This window comes from Gallus gallus, chromosome 24 (genome assembly GCF_016699485.2).
Source record: "Gallus gallus isolate bGalGal1 chromosome 24, bGalGal1.mat.broiler.GRCg7b, whole genome shotgun sequence".
In the NCBI taxonomy this organism is placed as follows: Eukaryota; Metazoa; Chordata; class Aves; order Galliformes; family Phasianidae; genus Gallus; species Gallus gallus.
Genome location: NC_052555.1, coordinates 101,701 through 128,507, shown reverse-complemented (window position 1 = coordinate 128,507; position 26,807 = coordinate 101,701). Strand labels below are relative to the sequence as shown.

Here is a 26,807-nt window from a genome sequence, read left to right as displayed (position 1 = left end):
TTCTAGCTGTCAGAGTTGGGATCCTGGCTGCTCTTTGTTCTTGCACAACTTGATAAATGAACCATGAAGAAATATGAACCACAAAGAAATATGAACCACTAGAATAGACTGTTCAAGGACCCACGTGGTACCAAATAACTGCAAAAAAATCACAGATAAACCATTCTGCGGAATTAGTCATCTCTCTCCTTGGCAGAGAGAAACAAAACAACCGACTCAGGACCAATCATCACACAGTTTCTGGCAGGTTTAACTTTTCTCTGGTTACTTTATCACCAAAGCTGCACACAGAATCACAACCCATCTGTGAAAGCTCGAAGATACACATAAGAATAAGACCAGGTGAATCACTACCAGTTAACATAATCATTTACATGCATTACATACCATCTGTAATTAACTTCCTGCAAACATAGAGCAAAGGAGCAGCTGAGGTAAAGAGACAGCAGCCGCCCATGGGACCAGGGAACAACCATTTATCAGTGTCTTCATTCGTTTCTGATTCTCTGGAAAACTTATGCATCAAAGCTCCCCGTGACAGAGCAGTTGATGTCTTAAGCCTTTTCTGGCCCTACTAGTTTTCAGAATTTGAGACACCACCATCAGATCAGTCCCAACAGTTTTTGTTATTTGTACTTAGGCCACTTCAGTTTAAAGTCCAGACATCTCCATCCTAAAATGCTTCTTTAGCTTTCTTCAGGTATCAAAAGCACTAAATAAGAACTCATATCAGAATTTGACCTTCTAGCTACAACAGATTTGCTTCATCTGATAGTAACTTTTTTTTTTTTACTTAGCAGTAGCACAAAAGTCTACAATAGAGAACAGAGAAAAGCAGAAGAAATGAAAAAGAGGCAGCTGTAAAAACTCCACTATTTATCGATATAAAGAAGTAAATAGCAAAATTTTTTACAGCTTTATGAATGTTCTTTAAAATTCCTACTCCGACATGCTAAAGATCCATGAAACAGAGTGTTTGCCAACAAGTCCAGATTTTTACCAGGCTCATCTCTTCAGTTTCAAAGAATCAGTTTCACACACCATCCTCTGTGCCAAAATAAAGCACATTACATTCAGGTGTGGCTAATAAATTAATAGTCGAATAATCCATACAAGTCATGGTTCTGCAACTCACATCACTATATTTTCCTCAATTTATTCCTTACTTCTCCGTAAACTCTTAAGTCATTAGAAAAGCAAGCTAGAGGGAGGAAGGTGGTAGTAAAGGAGTGAAGAGAGAAAAGTACTTAACATACAGACAAAAATGAAGGTCAACACAAAAGCAACAAACACGTGCAGGATCTGGGAAAGCTACTCCATTAATACATACACTGGTAAGAAATCCTCGGTCCATTAGAAACATCCCATTTTACATCCAAAGATAACATGTTTTTTTGACAGCCATGACTGGGTTCCTCTTGTCTAAGTTTAGAGGAGGATAAATTCTTGCTCAAGCAATAGTTGTGATCTCAGAGGTGCTCATTTTAAAAGGTTGTCGATTCCCCATTCTGATAAAGGTGACTTGAAAGGATTTAAAAGATTCTTCCTAAGGGTGAAGTTAATTTCCAGAGATAGACCAAATGCTCAGCCTTCCCACTGCCTGCTGCAGTATCACAGAGGAAGAGGTAGATCTTCACAACAGATGCTAACCAACTGAACAGGTGTTAGCTTTTCCTTTAAAATCTGTCTTCATACTCCATGAATAAAAAGAAGCATGCATTTTAAGATCTGCTGGCACATTTAACACTTTGCTGCAGCCTCATCCTTACAGAAAGCATTAGATACATTAGATAGCTAGATACATTTTTGGTTCACCCATTTCAGAAGTGCCAGAGAAGAAATTCAAGAGTAAAGTCATCTAGCTGTTGTCCGTAACTCAGCAACGTTTTATCACTGCATCTTCCTCAGCCAACTGAAAATCTATTCACACTTCCTTCTCAGAACTCACAAGCTTATGCCAATACAAACCAGCTTCTTCCAGCAGTTAGTCCTCCTTCCCTGCTCCTGTGCTATTAATGACTGAAGTTCAACAGTACACCAAATCAAGATGTTATTTACCTTTTTCATTTCAAGTGTTTCTGGGCTAAGGTCAACATGGAAGGATTCATGGAATTGTAATGAGTTGTTAACCGACAAAATTATTTTCACTGCTGGCAACATCTGCTGTGTCTAAATGTATAATTAAAATGAAATCATGCACGCAAAAAGAAATCAGTAAGCTTCCATTTTGAGGTTTTTTGGCATTGAAAAAAAATGAGTTAATCAGATAACTTAACCTGAACATCTGGTAGCATCACTGACATTATGACACCCACGAAAAATTACTTTAACTCTAAAAATGGTTTTCTTTTCCCTGAATGTATAATAGAGCTAATCTAGGAATTGCTTTAGCTATGCGCAGTGTGATATCCACATAGTGCAAAAATACTTTATGTATTACCACTCTGATTTTCTTAAAAATAAGGTGTTTCTCTCCTTAAAAACTGGGTGTTTCTGAATGCCATCTACATTCTGCATACCTGCTATTTTGATGTTCATGTTGTTGTCAAGCAGAAGATTTTCAGCCTTCAGGTCTCGGTGCACAACCTTCCGGTTGTGGCAGTACTCCACTGCTGAGAGGATCTGCCAGAACTTCCGCCTGGCCTCGGACTCACTGAGTCGGCCGTGGCTGGCAAGGTAATCTGTTCACATAAAGGACGTTTACATAGATTAGACACCAAGCAGTGACCCTGAAAACAAGTGACATCTCTCAGATATTTAGCACTAAGAAACTCAAGGAGTTTTTCAGCCAATTCCAGTTTCTTGCACTCTTTCCTCCAAAAAGGGGAGAGAAGAACAGCTGTTGCCTAGTTAAACTCAACTCTTAGCTCTGTCATGGGTGTCCAACCATTCTGATAAATATTTTCATGTAAGATCTCTTATGAAGTTGTTACATTCACACCTCTCTTGTGAAGCCTCAACACATGCTGTGAAGTGACTAAAAGTATTTTTTCTTTAGAAATAAAACAAATACCCATGAAGTACCCATTCTGAACTCTCATCTTCACTGCATCACAGCAGAAAGAACATTTTGTTTTCATATTGGATTATGTTGCAAAACTGATGTTAGCCCTGAAACAAATGATTGCTCTGAATCTGAAGACGTCATTTATCCTCTGGAACAAAAACAAGAGAAGCAGCAGCTACGCAAGTCTTGACAAAAGCAGTTTCTATAGCCAGTTCTATTCTTTCAATTCCAACACAGAAAAACCAAGGAATCAACCATTAGGATGGCTTCAGAATTACCTTCTACATCCTACTAAGAGTGAAGCTCAAGGTGCAGGAAATACACACAAGTACTCCACAAGAGAGGCAGAGCATGTTATGATGCTAAAGCTCAATAGAAAGCACAGCAATAAAAGCAGGATAGCAAAGTCTCAAGCTACAACAAATGAGGACAAGCCCAAACACAGCAGCTACATACACAGAAAAAAAGGGAAAAAGCTACTTACCTTTGGAAGGCCACAGGAAGGCATGGATCTCCAGCAAGATCCCCTCGCCTGTCCTGCCAACCCTTAAATGAGGGCTGGGAAGGGGTGGATCCTGGCTCCACCCCTTCCATCACACAGGTACATCGAATGCACCTGACCTGCCCTAGGCTGGCCCTGCCTTCCCACCAGGTGCTCCATTACTTTTTTAAGCCATGACTCAGCATTTCTGCTATGCATGCACACACGGCTTTCTCCAGCCACTCTCTGCAGCACAGCTAGGACTGACATTAAACAAAACAAAAAACAGTGACCAATGAACTTATGTGATGAATTACAGAAGTTTGCTTTTTTTTTTTTTTTAAATTTAGATAATCTAATGTTCTTAAAATAAGTTGGTACTTTGGTTCCTAATGACATAATGTTGTTACGTGAACTTGCAATCCTATGTTTCATTTATGCAGTCGGTGAGCTTACCCCATACTCTCAGTGAGACAAAACACAGCCTTATTAGTTACTGTACAAATACTGACCACATAGAATGCTAGAGGTGAAGGAAGGCAGTTCACTAGTAAATGGATGTAGTGCCTACATTATGACCAAAGAGGAAATTTCATAGCTAGAAAATCTTTTCAATCCTGCAACCTGTGTGAGCTTACTAGACAGGGAGAACACGTGCTGTCAAATATTCCTCTGGCAATAGTTTAAAAAAAACAACGAGGGGGAAAAAAAAGAACAGAAAAAAAAAGGACAAATATAATTTTAAAAACATTACTAATAACTTAGCTGCTAGTTTGTGATACTGCATGAAACACGAATAAGCTGGCAAAGGACCGTTAGGAATGTAAGACAAGGGTTGGGCTTTCTGTAAAGCTGTGGAAAATTTGCCAAATTTGGCAGAGCTGCTTTAGACTCATGTGCAAGGCAACTGGCTGCAGCATGCTACAAATACATCATTTTCAGTATAAACTAGAAAAAATGCAGTGGAAAGGTGATATATTCATATTGAAGAAATGATTCATAGCATTGCTTTAGGAAGAACCGTAGATTTTGATAAAGCCATTGCCTATTGGCCAGAAAATCACCCCGTCAATGACATGGATGGGAATACTGTACATCTAATTGGTAGTGCGTACCCGCCAATTCCAAAGTATAACATTGCCTTATTAGCTCTAGATTACAGTACTGCTGCAAATGCTTATGTGATGCTGTAAATACCCTGAAATTATATAGCACTACCAAGGGAAGCACCCACAAGGAAGTTGGAAAGTTTTGCAGAGTGCAACAGAAAATGCAGCAGGGAGCAGTCACAATGCACAGCCCAGTGGGTCAGCAGCGCAGTCAGCAGATGACGTCCTGTATTCCAGGATTCACAAAATACTCCTCAAAGTTCTAGACTTACTGGAAAAAAAGAAAAAAGGGGGTGGGGAATGGGCAATGCTTCCAAACTCATGTTTGCCCACGCCATGCAATTTCTACATTTTGTGACCAATCACCGAGGAGTAGCACTCATATCAGCAGCCCTCAAACATTTCCAGGCAGTCCCTTAGATGTGATCTCCAGGACGTGCAGATCTGAACACTCTCCTCCAAGCTTCTAACCAATCTGAGTCTGAATGCATTGTCTGCTGGCTTAACTTGGCAAAGCACAAGAATAGAACACCTGGCAGTACGGGAGATCGTAATATTTGCATATCATTCAGTCATGAAGTGCCTGACAAATCAAATGGTATCAAGGTAAAGTCAGATATCAGACACAAATTAAATTACATGGAATACAAGCCAACCCTGTAAGCTGTTAATCCATTCTGTGTTAGAAATGCAACAAGTTAGTTAACAAATCTAAATTGTCATTTGCTTTCACAGCTTTTGGCTGTTAGGGCTCATTTCCAAGCTTCCAAGCTCATTTTTCAAGCTTCCAAACCACCTTCAGCAACATTCCCGACCTTGCATTTTCCACGAAGTCTAGTCACCCACATGGAATAGGTGACCTATCCTGAAATGCACTACTTTCTCTCCTGGAGACATAGAACATGCCACGATCATGCTTTAGACACTCTCCATTGTATTTCCAGGGTATAGAAAAGAAAGGAGCATCAGAAAAGTACATACATAAGCACAGTCATTTTGTCACATGTCAAACGTGATATGTGCTTTAGACACAGGTGTGTCTTTATCATTTGCTTGGAGGTCTCATGCTAAAAGCCAGCTATAAGCCACTAGAGGAAACTAAAGGCCGAGATCAAACTAAATGTTACCCAAACTTCAGCCAAAAGCAGTAAATTCCTTTAAATAGTTAAAAGTTAAATCAGACATAAATCACCCAAAATGTAGCCTTGAGCACCTTTGGCGTTTGTTATGCTTACAGATTTAAAACTGAATGTAGTGAGGATGTCAGACAGCAGCAAGAAGAGTGAACTGCTTTCACAGTAGTAGAAGCAATCGCAACTGACACTGTGGATATTTATTTTCACCTTGCTGAACAGTGAGCTTATCTTTAGGATTAACAATCAGCTTTACCCTCCACGTTCTTAGCCCTGTGTTGTAATATAAGGAAAAAAAGAAAGTTCACTAATGAAAAAACTATAGGGAATGAGCCCTTCAGAATAGGTGCACTGTAATTAATTTAACTGACAGTTAATCTAGAAGAGGCAAACTCAGCACACCCAAGGAAAGATTAGGACAGGAAGGAGGAAAAGCTCACAAGGCTTCAGTCTCCTTTCTGCTTTTTTCTCTCTCTCCTTTTATTAAATTCCACCTTGGATTTTCTCTACTTCCCACTTATGTAAGTTGTCCTAGACATACTATCTTGCTTACAACAGACTGTCCAGTGATAAGGACCTAAAGATGAAAAAGAAGATAAACCAGACAAGAAGAAAGGACTTCGACCATTTGATTTGTTTCCATGAAATCCACCCCTTGGATCACAGTGTGCAAAAAATTACATTAAGTCAGGCTCCACCTCTTCTGTTCTCCAATCATTAGGGCCCTCCCATGGTGAACTCTATTCTAATGCCCCTCAGGAGTTTGTTCTGCCTGGCAGTGTTGATTGAGTGTCAGTGAAACTTTTTCTCAGCAACTCCAATTTTGTGACTGCAACTAAAATGTATGGGAAAACTCCAGGTGCCCGGATATCAAACATAAAGTCACGAAATCAGCCTTTACAAAGCTCAGTCCAATTCCTAAACCAAGCAACAGTACCTGTGATATACAGAGTACTCCAGATGACAGCATAGCAGTATGTCAATCTCTTATCTTTTTTTTCATTACATATTAACTCCATCTCTCACAAATTACAGAAAAATGCTACATATAGTCTGAGTCACAGGTCAGTATGACGGGCTTTCCATAGCAGTAGCCACATAGTTTTCCCAGATCTACAGGAAGAACACTAATACTGCTCCAGACATCTGAGTTGCTCCAGGAACCTCTTGTGATTTCACTTCCTTTACTCCATGGACAGAAAGTAACAGTTTGTGACCAGCATACATGTTAACAGCATTCTCTCCTCTACACTTGCGTGACAAACTTTCAGGTCAAAACCCACCATCTCACCACTGTAATTCACTATCATAGCTGCTTTGCCTTTATATTATTCCTGGGAACATAATTTTTGCTATTAAATACTGTATTAACACTTCCATCCAGCACCACGAATAACATCTTTTTCTACCCAGTAGGGATACAACAAAATCTGGGTAAACCTGATGAAAAGGTGCGGTAATTCAATCTCTCCTCATGCAAATTTTTAATAAAAACCATCACCTCTCTCTTCATTTTCCAGCTTTACCATCAGCTTCCCATTTTGAAGGTGAGAGATAACAATACATGCTCCAGATCGAGAGCATATAAATTCCAAGTGCACAGCAGCTGCTGTGTTCCTTTAGAGTTCCCTTAGAAGTTCCTTTAGAGCAAAAATTTATGTTGGAAACTCAAATTGTAGCAGCTTTTCCTGAAGTTATTTGTTCTAAAATGAGAAGCAGTACCAGATGTCATGAGCTTTTCTAGACAAATAAGGGAAAAATGACATACTACAAAAAAAAAAAAAAAAAAAAAAAAAAAAAAAAAAAAGAGCCCTGAACAAAATCAATGCAATTAACAAAGTGCAGAAGTTAACAGTAAAGTGCTGGGCATGAAAATATTCTCTTACTTACCAAAAATTTCTCCATTTTTGGCAAACTCTGTCACGAGGTACAGCATGCTTTTGGTCTCCATCACCTGTTGATGGAGAAAATGCACATTAAGTTATTTGCGGGAGCAAAGAGCCACCAAACCAACACGAATACTTTTATTTATACTTTTTTTCCTCCAGTATAATAGAAGTGGAAGTCTGTCTTGGACATACAGTTTTGTTTCTCACGTTGCCTCACTAGTTCTGAGGAGAGCATTTGCACAAAAGAAATCAGCCCACCAAAGAACTAGTTATCTGCCTTCTAGGAAATACACTTCAAGATAAAATGTTTGGGTGGCTCTTGCTCGGCATGTGCATTTACATCACAGCACTTTTCAGAATCTGGACTTACATATCCTCATGTCTGACACAAAGATAGGACTGAAAGGCTGCAAGCACTGCTCAGGTTTCTCTCAGCCAAGGCTCAACCAAAGGAAACCGCCACATCATAGAAGCATAGAATCGCTAAGACTGGAAAAGACCCACAGGATCATCCAGTCCAACCATTCGCCCTTCACCAATGGTTCTCGCTAAACCATGTCCCTGAACACAACATCCAAACGCTCTTTGAACACCATCTGTCCAACACCACTCTCTTTGAACACCATTCACACATCTGTCCAGTTCCTGCTCGCTGGAGGCATTGTGCTGAGCATTCCTACCCTGCTCTAGCTACAAAGTGTCTTGCCTACTAGCATGCAGCAGAGGTTCATTACCAAGTGTGGCAAACTCTTCTCTTTCCCTAACATTGCATTTGCAACTTTGTGCATTTTACGCATACTTCAGATACATTTGAGTACCTAACATCTTCAGCGTAATGGCTGCCCTAGGATGAACAGACCTCAGTGGACGTGCATTCAAAAACATTAATCATGTATCAATGCAAATTCATTTCCGAAAAGCTGAAATTGTGGGCTGCTGATACGCAGGAAGTCAACTCTTCAAACAGGAGCAAAGAGGGAGAAACGAAGAGCCACTGCTACCATACCTGGTAGAGCTTTATGATGTGGGGATGATCCAACATCTTCATTATCTGCACCTCACGGTATATCTTTTCGAGATTCACAGCATCCAGCTGAGATTTGTCAATGATTTTTATTGCCACCTGCAGCCAAAAAGCAAAAAAGAGATTAGAGCTCTTCCGAACTCCTTTATCCTCATTATAAATACCACGATCCCAGATAGATGGGAGCTTTCTCCTAGCTCAGAAACACATATCCCACACTTCAGCCTTTAGACATGGAGCAGCGCAGCCCAAGACATGGCCATAGTGCCATGGGGGAGTTCACAGGATGCTCTGTCAGCAGCGTTCCAACTCCACAACTGGAAAAATGGTACTGGAAAAGAGAAAGCGTTGACTCTACACAGAGTCAAGGCACTGTGGGTGCACACAGTTCTAACAGTGAGGTGCTTATTTTAAGTTTAATTAATATGCTGCTATACAGGGACATCTGCAATTCATCCAGTCAAGGAAAAAGCTCTGTAGCAGAAATGCTTAGTCACAGCCTGAAGCATTGATGGAACATCTGGTGGGAAGGCAGGACCAGCCCAGGGCAGCTCAGGTACATGCAATGTACTGAGTGATGGAAGGGCTGCAGCCAGGATCCACCCCTTCCCAGCCCTCATTTAAGGGTTGCCAGTGGAAGCAGAAGTATCTTGCTGGAGATCCTTACCTACCTGAGGCCTTTCCAAGGTAAGGTAAGCTGCTCTCCCCCCCTTGTTTTAGAGTCCACAGCTGCATTTGGGCTTGTCCTCATTTGCTGTAGCCAAAGAACTTGCCACCCTACTGTTATCACTGTACTTTTCATTACATTATAGCATTACAAGCTCCATGGAGCAGATGTGTCTGTAGGTCAGAGCTCACCAACAGATCCCAATTAGTTTAGAGAACATATCCTGGTCCTAACAGCTTTGTTTTTAGTCAATATCTGCAGAACAAGTTACAGAGGACTGCGCTTGCTTTAGAGACAAAAGTTTAAAACAGGAAAAAGTAAAAAAAAAAAAAAACCAACAACAACAAAAAAAAAAAACAAAAAACCCTTTTCCTTAAAATCAAGAAGTAACAAATATATAGCTGCTTAAAAATCATGAAAAGGATCAGAATATGAAGACTATTAAATACCAAGTGGTGTTTATTCATCCTAAAGATCTCATTATTAATGCTGAGGCGGGAGCAAGCAGTCTAAATCACATAGACACTTCTGATGATGAGCAATAACAGACAGCTGCTGTGCAGGAGGAAGACTGCTGCAGAGCAAAGGATGTGAGCATTGTTTGTGCAGCTTAAGAGCTGCGCACACACACCCACAGCTCCAAGTCTCCACAACCTGGTAGAAGATCACACCTCAAACTCAGTTTTCTTTCACTTCCAGGAACAAGGAAGAAATCCCTTCACTACTTCACTAGAAAGCTACAAAACATCAAAGTAATCAAAGCAAACCACTTGAGCCAGACAAAATTCTTAAAGGTACACTGGGAAACATTCATTAAAAAACAAGCCCATGCCTCACTTCTGTACTTCCTCTGCTTTATTTTCTGCTCTCTCTGGAATCCCCCAGACGAGATGGTTTCTTGTTCCTTCTCCACCATCTGTCTGCTCAGCAGCTGCTATGGAGTGACCTCCAAATTTAAGAGAAATGGAAACCACTCTTTCTTATTTACAAACCAACAAATGTTCACCTGCAGCTACCTTGTATTCCTGCCTCACATCAGCGGTACATCTTCAGACCAGCAACAAGGTGAGGTGGACAGCCCCTGCCTCCTTCAGTGGCCTCGACTAGTGCAATGAAATCCTGCTGCCCTGTTTAGCATTTAAAGTGCATGGTAGCCTAACTGGGGATTGACACAGCACCACACTCAGAAACTTGAGGCATTGACAGCAGCTTCTTTTCTTCCCAACTCACATCACTCCATGCAGAAACCTTACCCAAGACACAGAATTGAACTCCTGTGTGCCCGTCCCATTTCATTGCTCCTTCCCCTTACTGCACATAGAAGACAGTATCTTTCTCCTATTTACTCTTCTTGCACATAGGAAATGCATGCAGTGCTGAGAAGCTAATAAAAGCAGATCTCTGCAGAACTTCAAAGCAAAGAGGTTTTGTCTAGCAGAGAGGAGGGGAAAAAAATAAATCAACAAAACAGTGAGACTGCAAAGTAATAAATAAAAGGCTTTGGGACAATTTGAAGGAAATAAAGCAGACTGTCCTCTAGGGCTCACACTGTACCTTTATCTACCCATCATTTGATTCACACAGATATTTATACTTCCTTCTCCTGTACTTCTCACCCCTCCAAGTGAGTGTAATGGGGAATCTTGCAGCTGGATGGTTCTTTGTTGCTACATTTTCCAACAAAACTTGGCTCTCGTCACCACATCCTATTGAGAAAAGCTTGTCTCTGTAGGTACATGGGCTCTTGGTGTATTTTCAAGTGTAGTCTGGCACTTCCACAGTATGATCTTAAATTTTAAGTACTGTTTTTACTGATAGTAAAATATACAGGCTGGCACCACTCGCAAGCCCACCTACAAATGGCCGGTGCTAGATATCCCAGGCATGGCCCTGAACTTGGCAGCTCCCAGCTTCCAACATCTCTACAGGCTTCCAGCCAGCTTTTAACTTTGTTGTCTCAGATACAGAAGGATCTATTTCCCTAGAAAAACCCAGATAAAACTAATGTATCCTTCTTTGGTTTTAAAGACCAAATACTCACATCTGACAGCTACCGCTAGTCTATGCACAGAGGTGTAGGTGTGCTTTGTAAACACCTCTGTTCCATCTCTCAAACATCTGAAGTAATTCTAAGAACATTTCTCCACTAACCAAGAATACCTTTTGGGATGCAAGAAGTCAGGCAAAATAATGAATAAGCCATATCTCCAGCTTAAATAGGTTCTAGTTAAAAACATCCCAAGCACCCAGCAGCAATGGCTCATTTTTGTCCATAGCCTCAACTGTGTCATGATGACAGGAAAAGGGGAAGTAATTCTTAGAGGTGAGGAGTTGTTTCAGAACAAGGAAGTTTCCTATCTGAAAAGTGTATTTTGTTCCTGGCTGCGCAGCTTGCCAGCAACCACCTGCAATATACTGAGGACTGCGGCACCACTGAGTTTGTGAGAACAGTGCATGGAGACCACCTGCACTTTGTTGAGTTCCCATTGCTCTGGTGTGCTGTCATTGCCACAGCCAAATGAACAGACCCTAATTAGGGACAATTATACACATTCTGTGATTCTTTTGTTTTCTTCTATCTTAAATAAAGGTCATCACTCCTCCTGAAAAGGGAATGAAAACACCAACCAACCAAAGTAAAAATACATGCTTCAAGACATCAAGGTGACCAACAAAAACAAGAAAACACAGATCCATTACTCTGTTTGTACCTTTTCTCCCCCCTTTGCAATTTTTGCTACTAAAAGACTTAAGAAAGCTGCAAAGATATTTTGGAACATTTCTTATTTTTAATTAAAAAAAAAAATATTAGGGATAGCACACACTTCCTTCCGTCTTTTGCTAGAGAACTGCTCAGCCCTCTTCTGGAATTGGGAACTGAAACTGTCAAGCAGCAAAGCTGAAATGCTTGTCAAAGAAAAAGAAGAGTGCAGTCCTGTCTTTCAATCACTCCAGCTTTCTGTTTCTGTTGCTTTTATATTACCCATTTAATTTTTGGAGCAGTCTTTCCAAAACCACCCACAACCAAACACTGCACAAGAAGTTCATGTAGAGCTTGTCCATGTGAACTATAAGGCATCACCCAGATTAGAGGGATTCAGCTGTGAGTTGCTAACCCAATGCATCTGAAAAGTAGATAAGGGGCATTAAAATCAGCAAACATCTGGAGTCTGAGACTGCAGGATCAGCAACCAGAGGTTTTGTTTGTTTGTTTGTTTGGCAACTGTTTCAGTTTCCCACTGAATTACTCCTGTAACCTGAACTGAGACATGGTTCTTTTGTGGATTATTGACAGGGATTGTCTAGGTGGTACCTTCATCTGTCCCCAACAGCAAACAGACGCATAGCACTACCATGCAAATCTTCATCATATTTCACCACAAACCAATATGTACCTTCCTAAACTCGATTTTTCCAGCTTTTCTTGCCCTTTCTTAGTCTCTTCTCCTTCCAAGGAAAATTTTTGCTTACCTATGCATGTTTCACTAAGAACAGTTACTCCGAGATCACAGGATTTCTTGGCAGCGTGATAAACAAGCACAGCAGGAAAACACGTGCCATAACTTCAGTGGCAACAAACACATAAACAAGAAGCCACATAGAGGTCACTCCAGCACAAGTGGTCACGGACTACTTCTATCATCACCAGTGGGGATCAATCCCCCATTCATATGCATGTGCACATACATGCATGGTGAGCTCACACCAAGCCAAGGGTACTTGGTGCAGACCTGCAGCACTCACTTGCTCATTCAAAGCAACACTGGCCAGGATCAGCTGCACTGGAACCCTCAAGAGTGATCTCGATGGATTCCTCTTCCCCAGCGACCACATAAATGCACACAAAGCCAACCCGGCACTTCAGCTGCAGCATGTCAGCACATTGTCCTGAGAAACAGCCTGAGTACGTCTCTGACATAGCAACCTGCCTAGGGATTGCGTGGGAGACAGAGGCAGCAGAGGGACACGGGGCTCCTTAGGAAGGGAGAACAGGGTGACAGGCTGGTACCAAAGGAGAATGCACAGGAATTCAGCTATCTCATAGAGTACAGGTGAAAAAGTCAAAGTGGAGTTGGGCAGCCATCAGTCTCTAAGTCTGTCTGCAATCTTTGATATTTTGAACAACAGCAAACAAACACATGTTCTAAAACAACAATTAAAAATCAAAACAAGAGGTTTTGCTCTCATCACAGAGTCTGACAGAAAAAAGTGAGCATTCAGTGAAGAACCGCTGCCTGCAAGGGAATGTGCAGCATATGAGGGCATGGCACCAGACCAGTGGGCAGGGACACCTGAGACCAGCTCAGCCCAGCAGCAGTGGCACTGAGGGATTTACCAGCGATGCCCTGAGTATCGGACAGCTTAGGAAACAAGAGAATCGGGGAAGCTTGGTGCTGGGGATGCAGCACTCGTCTGTATGGCATGCGCACAGCAGCAAGGACATCGCATAGAGTTGTGCTGACCTGAAGGCCACGCGTGGGGCGTTTTCTAAAGCCAGGTTCACCACGCAGGACCACAGCAGCTCCTGCGGACCCCGACCTCGAGCTCCGCCTGCTCCGGGGGGGCAGCGCTCCTACAGGGCCGCAGAACCGCCGTTCCCCATAGGACCGTCCCGAGGCGCACAGTACCCGCCCCAGGCGTCACCACCGCATCGCACCGCGCCGGCGGGCGGCCGCGGGAACACCCGTAGTGGGGGGAGGTGTTACACAAAGGCACCGCGAGACGCGGGGGGCGCTGCGGGGGCACGCGGCCTCGTCCCGGCGGGGCAGTGCGGCCTCACCGCGGGCCGGGCCAGGCCGCAGCACCGCGGGGCGCAGCCGGACCCAACGGGAGTGGGGCGGGGACAGCACCCGAGACCCTGGCAGCAGCACAGGCGGGGCGCGGCCGCTCCGCTCCCCCCGGCCCCAACCGCCCCCCGGCCCCGAGGTTGCTGCCCCCAGCGGATCCTGAACGGACCCGCAGCCGCCGTCTGCTTCCAGCCAAGTTCGCAGAGCGCAGTCCGCAGCCCGGGCCCGGGAGGAGAGCGGGGGCGGTGGAGCCGCGCCTCACCTCGCTGCGCGTGATGCGGTGCCGCGCCAGCTTGACCACGGCGAAGTTGCCCTTGCCCAGCGTGCCCTCAATATCGTAGAAGCCGACGCGGACGGGCCCGGGCCCGCGGGGCAGCAGCGGGGGGGGCCGCCGGGGCTCGGCCATTACCATGCTGGGCGCAGGGGGCGGCAGCGGCTCAGGCGGCTCTGCTCTGTCTGCGGCGCCCCGCGGGCCGCGCCGCGCCGCCCCCTGCGCCCGCCTCCACCAACCGCGCGTCACTGCGCGCGTCACGGGGGCGGGGCGTCGCCACGGCAACAGTGGGCGGGGTGGGGGCGGGGCTTCGCAGCCCCTCGGGTGCCTTCCACCCCTCCTTCGGGGCCCAGGAGTTGCTCGGCGGTTGCTTCCGGCCCGTGCTGGGTCGGCGCCTTCGGGAAGCGCTGGGATACTGCCGTCGGGTGGGAGCAGCGCGCGTTCTTTGCGCTTTCCCTACCGGGGAGCCGCTTCCTGTAGGTACAGCTGGCCCCGGGCTGAGCGAGGCCTTCGTATTCCCCACAGTGTCCTCGGCAGCCTGGAAACAGCCCTGGGGGCTCCCGCGCCGTTTTTGCTCCGTGCCAGGGGGAAAGAGATGGCACCCACTCTTCTGCCACATCGGAGCCCCTTTTCTCCCTGTATAAAGCTGCATTTTTGTTTCAGATCTCTTGATGACTGAACTTTCAGGTTGGATGTTAGAGAAAATTTCGTCTCAAAAATACTGGTTGTAGACTGGCACAGGCTGAGGGGATCACTGTCCCTTAGGTCGTCCCAGAGCAATGGGGATGTGGTGCTGAGGGGTGTGGGTAGCAGCCATTGGCGGACGTGGGTTGAGCTTGGCTTTAGGGATCTCAGAGGTCTCTTCCAACCTGAATGGTTCCGTGACTCCATGAATAATTCCAGCGTGATGCAAGCTCGGTGTGATTAAAGCAGCTTTTTCTCCCGAGTCCCTACGTTGCTATATGGGAACTGTGGAGTTCCGGCCTGAACCACTGATTGAGCACCTGGGGAAAAGACCCAGTCACCCCTGGGAGCACACGTGAAGGCAATTCAGCGGTGTGACCCGAAGGGGTGGAGCCTGGCTGCACCTCTCTTAGACCTCACTGAAGGGCTGACCCCCACTGGGGGAAGGGTCTCGGGTTGGAGATCTTTTCCTGCTGGAGTCTTTCTGTGAGCCGAGATCTTCAGAGACAGGCAAGCACTTTTCCTTTTGTAACATCCTCCTATTGTGCTGCTCCCTTTTCCGTTAGAGTTGCATAAAATACTATCTACCTTTTCTCTTAGTCAAAAGCTAGTTTTATTCTTGACTGCTGTCACGTAGATCTCACAACGTTGGCCTAAAAATCGGTTCTTGTTTGCGGGAAGAAGCTTACTTTGCAGGAGCTTTAAGTGCTGCACGGTACAATGGCGTGAAATTCCTGTTACGGAACCATTTCTTTTCGCTGGTAGAGGAGCCGTCGTTACGAAGACGTCCTTAAGTGCCTCTCAGCAGCACCGGTGCTCTTCACAGGGCGGGTGGCTCTCCAGCCGTAGCTCCAACAGCTGCGGGGCGCTCGTGCCCTCTCGCGGTCAGTGCCGCCGTACCCGGTGCTGGACGGGGTGCTCCGCTGCACTGCGGTGGCCGAGGCTGGGGGTAGTGCCTGGGTTACGTGCCTGAAGTAGGCTAGAGCCGCCTGTGGGAGGTGGAAATAAAGCCAGGCGAAGAACCGGGACTGCCATCAATATCCGAAGCTGTGGATTACATGCAGGCAATGTTACTTCTTCCCAGCTCCAAATCAGCCACGCTGGCATTACTTCTGGAAGTCTGTAATTGGGCTTATATTCTCATCTGTAAAATGGGGACAAAACACAATGCTAGGAGTACTGAAGTACTGGATTTTCTCTCTAAGGCCAAGCTGGTAGAAGGCATTGGATGTGAAGCAAAGAAACTGCAGTGTGTTGGACTGCTAGATAATATCCACTATGACTAAATGGAAGTGATTTCATGTAAGACTTTACAAGAAACTGGAGAGACTTCTGAGGTAACTTACATGTGTTATCATTCATAGAATTTTTTTTTTTTTTTGTATTTTAGTTTTGGTGTCAAATTTCCTTGCTACCGAATTTCCTTACTGGGCTATGTAGGGGATCAAGCCACTGGCAATAGTAAGAATTGATATCAAGAAACTGCCGCTTATTACAAGCTGCTTTGTAAGTTTAATGCAAAATTGTTCTAGATAGGAAATGTAAAACTGGACAGAAAAGTTTATGGGACCATCTAAAGTAAACTAAAAAACCGATTCAGTTTGCAATTACCAAAGTGTATTTCAAAAGGAGAGAACAGTATCAGGCAGCACCTCGCGCGCCAGCACATGCGCAGTGCGGCAGACCGCGCGTTCCGGCGTCCTTCGTCTCGTGACACGAAGGGGTTGGGAAGTCGGTCACGTGAGGAGCTCGACCCAACATGGCTGCCTATCTGCAGTGGCGCCGCTTCGTCTTCTTCGACAGAGAGATGGTGAAGGAGCCGCCGGGGCCGGAGGGGGCTGGTGGGAAGCCCTTCGCGTTGCCTCCGGGCATCACGGTCTGTGACTCGGGCCGAGGAAGCCTTGTGTTCGGAGATATCCTGTACGGCGGCGGCAAAAGGGATGGGGCTGGACCATCTGGCCTGCCTCGGGTTCGTGGGCTGGGCCCGGCGGGTCGGGCCGCGCCACGAGGGGAGACCTGCGCTGTCTGGTGCGGGCTGAGCTCCGAGACGGGCCCAGCAATACTCCAGCCTTGGGTATGCGGCAGCTTCCTGGGCTTCTATGCCCCTTGCGCGTTACAGAACTGTTGTCACCTGTTTTGGTTCTCATAGGTGACTGCGAAAGTATATTTGCTGTAGGCTTTCCAGAGGTCAACAACAAGGAGCTCTTAAGATTTTGACTGGTATTCTTAGAGGTGTGGGTTGTTGTTGTTTTTATTTTTTCCCTCCGTTTTTACCTTTTCCTTCATATTCCTTAACTGTGATGTACATATGGAAGGTCGGATCTGGTTTTTGCCTCGCTCACTTCAACTCAGTGGTTTCCAAGCTTACAAGTTAAGGGTAACACATTTGTACCAGCTGAAGCAGCACAGTATCTTGGTTTCTGTTGGTGAGGATGAAGAGGGCATTAACCCGTTGGTAAGTTAAATGACAAAGAAAAAGTTACTGGTGTTTATAGTTAATTCTTAAGTAGTTTGTTTCTAACATCTTATGGTTTGGGGTTGTTGTTGTTGTTGTTGATGTACTATTTATTGTTTTTAGGTTAAAGTATGGAATCTGGAAAAACGAGATGGTGGCAATCCTCTTTGCACACGAATTTTCCCAGCGATACCGGGTAACAAGCCCACAGTTGTGTCCTGTCTAACTGTCCATGAGAATCTGAATTTCATGGCTATTGGTAAGTATACCTGACCTGTAATAATTTAAAAAATGTTATGGTTTCTATTCTGATGTATGGAAAATGGATGTGCAACACAAAAACCAACATGGAACATTTTCATTGTTCTTAAACTGTTTTTATGCTCTTCTCACAGGGAGGTATTGTATCGTGTATTGCTGGTGACCTTAAGGAAATAAATACATAACTTTAGTCTATGCTTGTGTATGTTGTTGTAACAATTTTGATATCTCACAGTGAAGCAGATCTTCTCATTCGATGTTTTTTGTTCTTGCAAGTCAATAAGTTTATAATAGTAATAGACTTTAGTCTAAATTTAGTACCAGCACAGAGAATAGCATAGGTTTTTTCATAAATAATAGTAGAGTGATTTTTTTCCCCAGGAGCTTTTTTTTAAAGCCCACAAAGCCAATCTCCATGTTTTGCTTTAATTACGCCTTTTTAATGTTGCTTGCTTAAAGTAAGAGCAGGAATGTAGCAAGGCTACAAACTGTTTCTGTGAGTTAGTCTCTGCACTGAAATTAAAAGTCTTTCCATATTAGTGCTGTGATCTTCCAACACTTGGAACACTTTGCTGGATTGATGCTGTCAGCAAACTCTGAAAACTGCATTTTTTTGTGTGTCGCACGCTTTGAATAAGTGAGATAAGCGGTAGTTAAAATTAGATGATGAGGTGGCTATTTTTAAAGCAAAATACAGAAAGACCCAAACAAAAATAACTTGCGAGTGAAGTTCATGATGGGAGAGAACAAGTTGAGTATTGATGAACAGTGACGTCACGTATGGGGAGAGATTGGTAGGTATTTGAGAGCCTGCAGCAGTCTAGGTACTTGATACTTTGCTGGCAAGCAAATTTTTGTCATTGACAGCACCTGCCCTAACTTGCCCTGGATAGTATTTCAAGTGTGCCACAGAAGTGAACAGTCTGATCTATCCTATTCATAAGGCTTTGCAGATGGGAGTGTTGTGCTTACAAAAGGAGACATCACTCGAGACCGGCATAGTAAGACCCAGATCCTCCATGAAGGCAGTTACCCGGTTACTGGTCTTGCTTTTCGACAGTCTGGCAAAACAACACATCTGTTTGTGGTGACCACAGAGAACATCCAGGTGGGAAATTAATTTGAAAAAGTGAGAATCTGACTTATAATTGCACTGCCTTCGGAGTCTATTTCAGGTAAGCCTCAAAACCTTGCATTTCCTCTATAGTCTTACCTGCTTTCTGTGAAAGACTATTCTCATCTGGAGCTGGACACTCATGGCTGTGGATTGCACTGTTCTTCTCTGAGCGACCCCTCCCAGGACCTCCAGTTCATCGTAGCAGGAAATGAATGTGTGTACCTTTATCAACCAGATGAACGAGGCCCCTGCTTTGCTTTCGAGGGACAAAAGCTGATTGTTCACTGGTATCGGGGGTACCTCATCATTGTCTCCAAGGACCGAAAGACTTCTCCAAAGTATGTCTTGTTGGAATAGTTGATTTTTCTTTTCTGTTGTTGCAGTTTCTGGCTTTCCCTCTTTTTTTTCCCCTTCCCTTTGAAACTTTGCTCTAGGAACTGATTGTAATGTTGTCAATGAGTTTTAAAATTAATCAAGACCCACGCGCTAATTAACTTCTGTTGCTAGTGCAGCGTAGTCAAGCATGCTGAACATGGGGGGATTTCTTTCTGCTCCTATTAATGTCTCAGTCTAACACACTGATCACGCTTGTGGATAAATATATGGTGTTTTGCATATGACTCCACCTAGTTTAATTGTCTAGATGCCCCTTGCTTATCTTGTTCTCAGCATCCTTAGATTGCATAGGTATCAAACGTATGTGGGTCGTATGAACCTTATTTTCTAAAATCTAAAAAACTTTCTTCTGCTCTTCAGGTCAGAGTTTGCTGGGAATGAAGCACAGAATTCAGACAAGCAAGTTCTAAATATCTATGATTTGTGCAACAAATTCATTGCATACAGCTCCGTCTTTGATGATGTAGTAGATGTCTTAGCAGAGTGGGGTTCTTTGTATGTTCTGACCAGAGATGGGAAGATCCATGTACTGCAGGAGAAGGATGCCCAAACCAAACTTGAGGCATGTAAATCTGTTTTGTTATTAGTTTGCTTTATGTCTGTGGGGGGATTGTATTGTCTCTGCAGATGAAAGAAGTGGAAGGGTTCAGGTAAATGTGTTACAGTGTAGCAAGTGACCTCTTAACTCTCCAACATAACCAGTGTGCAGAGCTTTTGTTATTTAAAAGCCTCAGTGTATGTACCTGTCCAGTGCTGAAAAGAAACGAGTTGTTTTCCAGGCAGATTTTGGGATGTGCTATTTCCCTCATACTGCTCTTATGCTGAATTTTAATAGATGCTCTTCAGAAAGAACTTATTTGAAATGGCCATTAATCTAGCCAAGAGTCACCACTTGGACAGTGATGGCTTGTCAGAAATTTTCCGGCAGTATGGTGATCATCTCTATAACAAGGGGAACCATGATGGAGCCATCCAGCAGTATATCCGGTAAGCAGGAGTTGTTCAGAGCAAGGGTGGTTTAGTACAGATAGGAGCTACAAAGGTCTTGATTTTCCATTTAAGCCCATGGAACCAGAAGACATGACTCATAGTGAAAGTTCTGCAAGTAGGGAGGAAAATACAGGACAAATTGGGGTGGAGTGGGGACAGATAATGTTACTGTAATCAAAGGATTATTCTCCTTTGGAATGCCGTGTGCCATACAGGCTATCATATATGTAAGGATATTGTGAAATTGTAGAATGTGGAAGTTCACATAAATATAAAAAAAATACTGTCAGTGTGGAGGTACTGTCAGTTGACACACGTCAGGTTTTATAGTGATTAGAGCAGTCTGTTCTAAAACTTTTCTAAAACTAAAAGCTTTTAGTGTCACACTGCTGTAGAACTGAAATTTTGTTGTCCTGATACCCAGGGGATGTCAGCACAGTTGGTATTGAAAACTTGCCTCAAGTAGTGGGATAACTGGGGTTAAACTGCTGCATGTGGATGTGAATGTTCAGATAAGACTGAGTTATATATGACTGAAAGAAAGGAAAAATTAGGCTTTTGGGTTTTTTTTTTCCGGCTTCTCAATTAGCTGTGGCTAGAGTGTAGCCTATCTTCTCCTGGGAGCCTTTAAAGGAACATGAGCTTCCTGTGTGCTACTGCTATCTTCCCAGTCTCAACCTTTATAGAGATGTTTGTTTCTCTGTATATTTAGGTGGGTGGTCTTGCAGCATAACTGCTTGTTACTTTTGTAGCTGAGCAGTCCCAGGTGAGTTAGTGTCTGAAGTTGAGGGTTGTGTTACGAATTTCTCTTGGTTTTTGATTCCCTGGCTGTATGATCTATTGTAATGTGACTTGTCCTCTCCCAGGACTATAGGGAAATTGGAACCATCTTATGTTATTCGGAAATTCCTAGATGCTCAGCGCATCCACAATCTCACTGCTTATCTGCAGACACTCCACCTGCAATCTCTCGCCAATGCTGACCACACTACACTTCTGCTGAACTGCTATACTAAACTCAAAGACAGCACCAAATTGGAGGAGTTCATTAAGGTAATGGGAGGGTGATGACTTAAGAATTTTGCATTATTTAATGATAATTAAAAAGGAGTAGTGGTAACAGTGCAAATTGTCTCCTGTGGGGCTGTTGAGAAAGAAAAGAATGAATTTGTGCCTCAGTGCTTCTGTTTGTGATGCTTTATTTCCAAGCTTTTAGTTGCATTCTCAGTTTTGCTGGCTTGCTATTCCAGTTTGAAGTGGCTTTTGTTAGCGCAACTAGCTGTTTACTGAGAGGTGGATAAACTACTACTTCCTTTCTGCACGTGATCTTTCCCTTGCTCGAGAGGTACTAAATTGTCAGTGCTTTGACTTTTATTCTCACACACAGTTTCTGCTTATCCCTTGGCATAATTCGTACAGTCCACAATCTTTCTGCTTCCATTGTAGGCTAGTGAGAGTGAGGTTCGCTTCGATGTAGAAACAGCAATCAAGGTACTTCGTCAAGCAGGTTACTATTCCCATGCAGTGTACTTGGCAGAAAAGCATGACCATCATGAATGGTACCTCAAAATCCAGCTAGAAGACATTAAGGTGAGGTGTTATTGCTCTCGTTCTTACTGATGTGAATATTGCTTTTCTAGCCTCTTTTGTGGATGAGAATCTTAATTCACTGTCCTTAGCTCTTCATTCCCCCTGTACTCACGTCTGGTGAGGCCACACCTTGAGTACAGTGTTCAGTTTTGGGCCCCTCGCTACAAGAAAGACATCAAGGCCCTGGAACATGTCCAGAGAAGGGCAATGAAAGTGGTGAGGGGTCTGGAGCACAAGTCTTATGAGGAGTGGCTGAAGGAGTTGAGATTGTTTAGTCTGGAGAAGAGGAGGCTCAGAAGAGACCTCATTGCATTCTACATCTTCCTGAAGGGAGGTTTTTATGAGGAGGGGTTTGGCCTCTTCTCCCAGGCAACAAACAGAACCTGAGGAAATGGCCACAAATTCTGCCAGAGGAGATTTAGATTAGACGTAAGGAAAAACTTCTCTCAAAGAGTGGTCAGCCACTGGAATGGCCTGCTCAGGGAGGTGGTGGAGTCACTGTCCCTAGTGGTGTTCAAGAAGCGTCTGGATGAGGTGCTATGTGATATGGTTTAGTAGCTTAGTGGATAGTAATAGTGATAGGAGGATGGTGGACTAGATGTTCTTGTATGTCCTTTCCAACCTTGTGATTCTATGATTCACTAGCCTCTTCCCTGTAGCTAGTGTGCTTCTGGGACTGTTAAGGTAGTAGCAGCACATGCTGTTGTTTGTTTCTTGGTGTTCTGCTTCTGGATTGTGCAGTGGACTTTGGGTGGAAATCAGAGGCCTAGTGGTTCTGGTTTAGTGTGGTGGTGGGTTTTTTTTTAGCAGTGTTCTTTAAGAGGGCTCTGTTAGTGACTGGTTTAAGTCAATCTCTTTCCCCTGGTCACAGCCAGTCTGCCTCCCTGAGGATGTCAACAATCAGGAATGGTGATGTTAGGTGTTAATTTAGAACAGGTGTTGTGCTGCAAGTATGCCAGAAGCATCTTCAGTGCTGTTTGTACTGACATCATTGTGGAGAGCAGAGGGTAATGTTATCTGATACTTGCTGGCTGCCTCCACAGAACTATCAAGAGGCTTTGCACTACATTGGAAAACTGCCTTTTGATCAAGCAGAGAGTAACATGAAGCGGTATGGTAAAATCCTGATGCACCATGTCCCTAAAGAGACAACAGAACTATTAAAGAACCTTTGCACTGATTACCAGCCAACAGGAGACAGTGAAGGCCCTGGGATTCTGGAAGGGAAAAAGGTATGGTTTGCTTTGACTGAGAGATATTACTTGGTAACAGTAACTTTGTGGCGAGTGCTCCTGCATGCCTGGCTTTTTAGGCATAGTGAGAGGCCACATTCTAGTGTACCGGTAGTCCTAGTGATGAGGCTGTCTAAGTTATTGCCCGGAACTGATGACTGCAGTAACTGTACTGTGATGTATCTGTTGTGGGTCATTCTGGGAGTGAGCTGTACAAATTTTAGGAAAGAAGCACCTGTCTGTCTGTGACTGGGGTGGGTGGTCAAGTATTTTTTTTTTTTCCTGGTTATTTTGCAGGCAAATTCTGAGGAGTTCATTCCAGTCTTTGCAAACAACTCCCGAGAACTGAAGGCTTTTCTGGAGCACATGACTGAGGTGCAGTCTGACTCTCCACAAGGTGTCTATGACACTTTATTGGAACTTCGCCTCCAGAATTGGGCACATGAACTAGATGAGCAGGTTTGATCTTTGGTATTTTATTTTAAGATAAAGCTTTGGTGTTTGGGAATTCTGATTGTATTCCTGCCAGCTCCGTAACCTTTCCAGATGGGGATTGTTAATATAAGGCAATACATATGTTGTACTGGACAAATGGGAATGCAGCCTACTAGCTGGGAGAATACTTGTTTTAGTGAGGCAAGCGTGTTTTGTATGAGTCACCATTCCTGTTTTCCATAGATCAAGGAGAAGCTGCACGATGAAGCACTCACTCTCCTGAAGAGTGGAAGGTTCAAAACAGTCTTTGATAAGGCCTTGGTCTTATGTCAGATGCACAATTTCAAGGATGGTGTCCTCTACCTCTATGAACAGGGCAAACTGTGAGTGTTGCTTTTCTCCCCAATGTCCTGTTACTTGCCCTATCTCAGGGATTTCTGAGCCATAAGTGCCCCTGCCCTGCAATGGTAAGGACCTCTTGAGTATCTCAGGATGGGAACTGCATACATCATTGCTCAGCTGAAAATATCCTTCTTTTGGAGAAGGACAGATGATACAGAGAATGGATGGCAGACCAGTCTTGGCTTTGGTGGGAATGTTTGGGCATTGTGTGGCTGAGTGGAAACGTGAGTCCCCTATAACCTCTCAAAAAGTAGGTTTTTTTTTTTCCAACTGACATGTTGCTTTTTTCTCTAGTTTCCAACAGATCATGCACTACCACATGCAGAACGAGCAGTACAAGAAAGTGATCGAGGTGTGTGAGTTGTACGGGGACCAAGAGGCTTGTCTTTGGGAACAGGCTCTTGGCTACTTTGCACGGAAGGAGGAAGACTGCAAGGAGTATATTGCTGCAGTGCTGAAACACATAGAGAACAAGAATCTTATGCCTCCACTTCTTGGTAATAATGACGTGGCCTAAAGTTGGGGAAACAAAAATATTTTACAGCCATCTGTAGACTAGGAATGTGAGAGAAGTATCAATGAAGCTTGAGCCCACCAATTGAAATAATAGTCTGCTGTATAGGAAAAAGTGATGCCAGTGGCAGCTCCACAATTTGGGGAAGAAAGATCTGCCATATCAGTTGTGGAGATGTCTGTGTGTTATTTATGTTCCCTCAGTGTGGTGAGGTGAAGGGCTTTCCAAGCTCGTTCTGGGGATTGGTGGAGAAGCTGAAATAGAGTTCAGTCCACTAGGTTCTTTGCCCTTTTGGTCTATGCTGTTTAAATGTGCTCGCAGTCATGGCTCTGGAAGCTGGGGCCTTCTGGAGGGCAAGCTGAAATTGCATCTTTACATGAGCTTCCTAATTCAATAGGAGTGGGGAATGTTTTTTGCCTGTGAGTTTCTTTTTAATGGAAAGTAGTCTGTCAGGTCAGGACCAGTGTAGCTGCACTTTCCTTCACCTGTATTTAAACTATTGTTGCATTATCCTCAGTTGTGCAGACACTGGCTCACAACTCCACAGCCACACTGTCTGTGATTAAGGATTATCTTGTCAACAAGCTGCAGAAGCAGAGCTGCCAGATAGAGCAAGATGGGCAGAGAATTCAAAAATACCGAGAAGAAACTACAAGGATTCGTCAGGAGATTGAAGAGCTAAAAGCAAGGTGCAGGACTGTGATATCTTGTCTTATACTGGAATATTATTTTCTAACTAAAGGGAAATACACTGTTTTTTTTTTTGCCCTTCTGCTTCCTGTCACTGTTTCAGTCCCAAGATCTTTCAGAAGACCAAGTGTAGCATTTGCACGAGTGCCCTGGAGCTGCCCTCCGTCCATTTCCTATGTGGTCATTCCTTCCACCAGCATTGCTTTGAAAGCTACTCCGAGAGCGATTCAGAATGTCCTACTTGTATGCCTGAAAATCGCAAAGTGATGGACATGATCCGAGCCCAGGAGCAAAAGAGAGATCTGCATGATCAGTTTCAGCATCAGGTATGGTAATGTTGCCCTGTAGGTTTTTATTTTTAAAGTTTAGACTGCTTTTACAGACAGACACCCCTCCCCCCCCCAGGGGTCGTTAGAGAAGGATAAGGTTGAAAGTGTCTTGGAAACAAGGTTCTGTTGACTGTAGATTCATGGAGTTAGAGTGACTGGAGGTAAGAGTCCTGGTGAGCAGGACCAGGAGAGTCATTCTGCCCCTGTACTCGGCACTGGTGAGGCACCACCTCGAGTACTGTGTTCAGTTTTGGGCACCTTAACACAGAAAGGATATGGAGGTGCTGGAGCAGGTCCAAAGAAGGGCAGTGAGGCTGGGGAAGGGCTTGGAGAATATGGCCTACAAGGAGCGACTGAAGGAACTGGGGCTGTTTAGGCTGAGGGGAGACCTTACTGCTCTCTTCTGATACCTGAAAGGTAATTGCAGCAGAGCAGGGCTGGTCTTTTCTCACTGGTGACAGATGACAGGACAAGGGGAAATGGCCTTGAGTTGTTCTGGGGGAGGTTTAGGCTGGATCTCAGGAAAAACTTCTTTACAGAAAGGGTTATTAAGCACTGGAATAGGCTCCCCAGGGAAGTGGTTGAGTGTCACCATCCCTGGATGTGTTTAAAAACCGTTTGGATGTGGTGCTCAGGGACATGATTTAGCAGAGGGTTGTTAGTGTAGTATGGTTAGGTTGTGGTTGGACTTGATGACCTTTTAAGGTCTTTTCCAACCTGAGCAATTCTGTGATTCAGTGGCTGGAGTACAGAGAATCCTTGATGTTCTGCAAGCACGGAATAGAAGCTAGTGCAACTAAGGCAGTACCTTTCATGCCTAAGGTAACTATTTCAGCGGCATAAAAGCTTGCTGTATGTGGCATTTGTATGAAATAGCAAATGAGTGATTTTTAAATTGCTGTCTCTCTAATAGGGGGCTGTAAGTGAAGGGATGAAAAGGAGTGTTCTGGAGGCAGGGGCTTCTGACCAGCTCCTGATGGCGTTGCTTTGTGTCTTGCAGCTGAAGTGTTCCAATGATGGCTTTTCCGTCGTCGCTGACTACTTTGGTCGAGGCGTTTTTAATAAGCTCACCCTCATCACAGATTTGCCTTTGGGAAAGTCAGCTACGACCATTGAGGCTGGCCTCCAGAGGGAGCTGCTGATGCACACTAAGCGCAGTACCTGAGCTGGGGGCGTTGCACCGCGCGCCTTCTCGTGTTGTACGGGTTTACGGCGCGGGCGCGCGCTTCGCCCCACACCTCCTTTCGCCCTCCAATAATAAATACAACTGAGTCGGCTTTACGCCACAGCGTGCGAAGTGCTGCGCGGGGAACCGCGGGCGTCGCGGAAGGGCGGGGCTGGGGC

The 26,807-nt window shown here is 44.4% G+C and overlaps 2 protein-coding genes across 12 annotated transcripts in view; one reads left to right on the top strand and one right to left on the bottom strand.

Annotated features, from left to right (window-relative positions):
- Positions 1-14,555, bottom strand: part of SIK2 (salt inducible kinase 2) — a 41,467-nt gene extending 26,912 nt beyond the window's left edge. For all 4 annotated transcript variants that reach the window (XM_015298073.4, XM_015298071.4, XM_015298072.4 and 1 more), the window contains exons 1-4: positions 14,360-14,555; positions 8,626-8,742; positions 7,621-7,684; positions 2,520-2,681 (exon numbers count right to left, since the gene is read on the bottom strand). In XM_015298073.4, coding sequence (XP_015153559.1) covers positions 2,520-2,681; positions 7,621-7,684; positions 8,626-8,742; positions 14,360-14,509 — 493 coding nt within the window. In that variant the 5' untranslated portion in view covers positions 14,510-14,555. The remainder of the gene's footprint in view (positions 1-2,519; positions 2,682-7,620; positions 7,685-8,625; positions 8,743-14,359) is intronic.
- Positions 14,556-14,657: 102 nt separating this feature from the next.
- On the top strand, positions 14,658-26,744 carry VPS11 (VPS11 core subunit of CORVET and HOPS complexes). Of its 8 annotated transcripts, none has more exons than XM_046903777.1 (18): positions 14,658-14,844; positions 16,258-16,389; positions 16,830-16,965; positions 17,359-17,507; positions 17,631-17,766; positions 18,713-18,876; positions 18,976-19,223; positions 19,642-19,843; positions 20,117-20,268; positions 21,138-21,324; positions 21,718-21,861; positions 22,905-23,093; positions 23,391-23,552; positions 23,772-23,911; positions 24,225-24,427; positions 24,962-25,133; positions 25,238-25,460; positions 26,464-26,744. In XM_046903777.1, exons 2-18 carry the CDS (start codon positions 16,339-16,341, stop codon positions 26,626-26,628), a joined length of 2,823 nt encoding a protein of 940 aa, XP_046759733.1. In that variant the 5' UTR covers positions 14,658-14,844; positions 16,258-16,338; the 3' UTR covers positions 26,629-26,744. The 8 variants fall into 8 exon arrangements, with proteins under 8 accessions (XP_046759733.1, XP_040508195.1, XP_046759732.1 ...); XM_040652261.2 differs by having other exon boundaries at positions 14,658-15,562; XM_046903776.1 differs by having other exon boundaries at positions 14,658-16,174.
- The last annotated feature ends 63 nt before the right edge of the window (positions 26,745-26,807 follow it).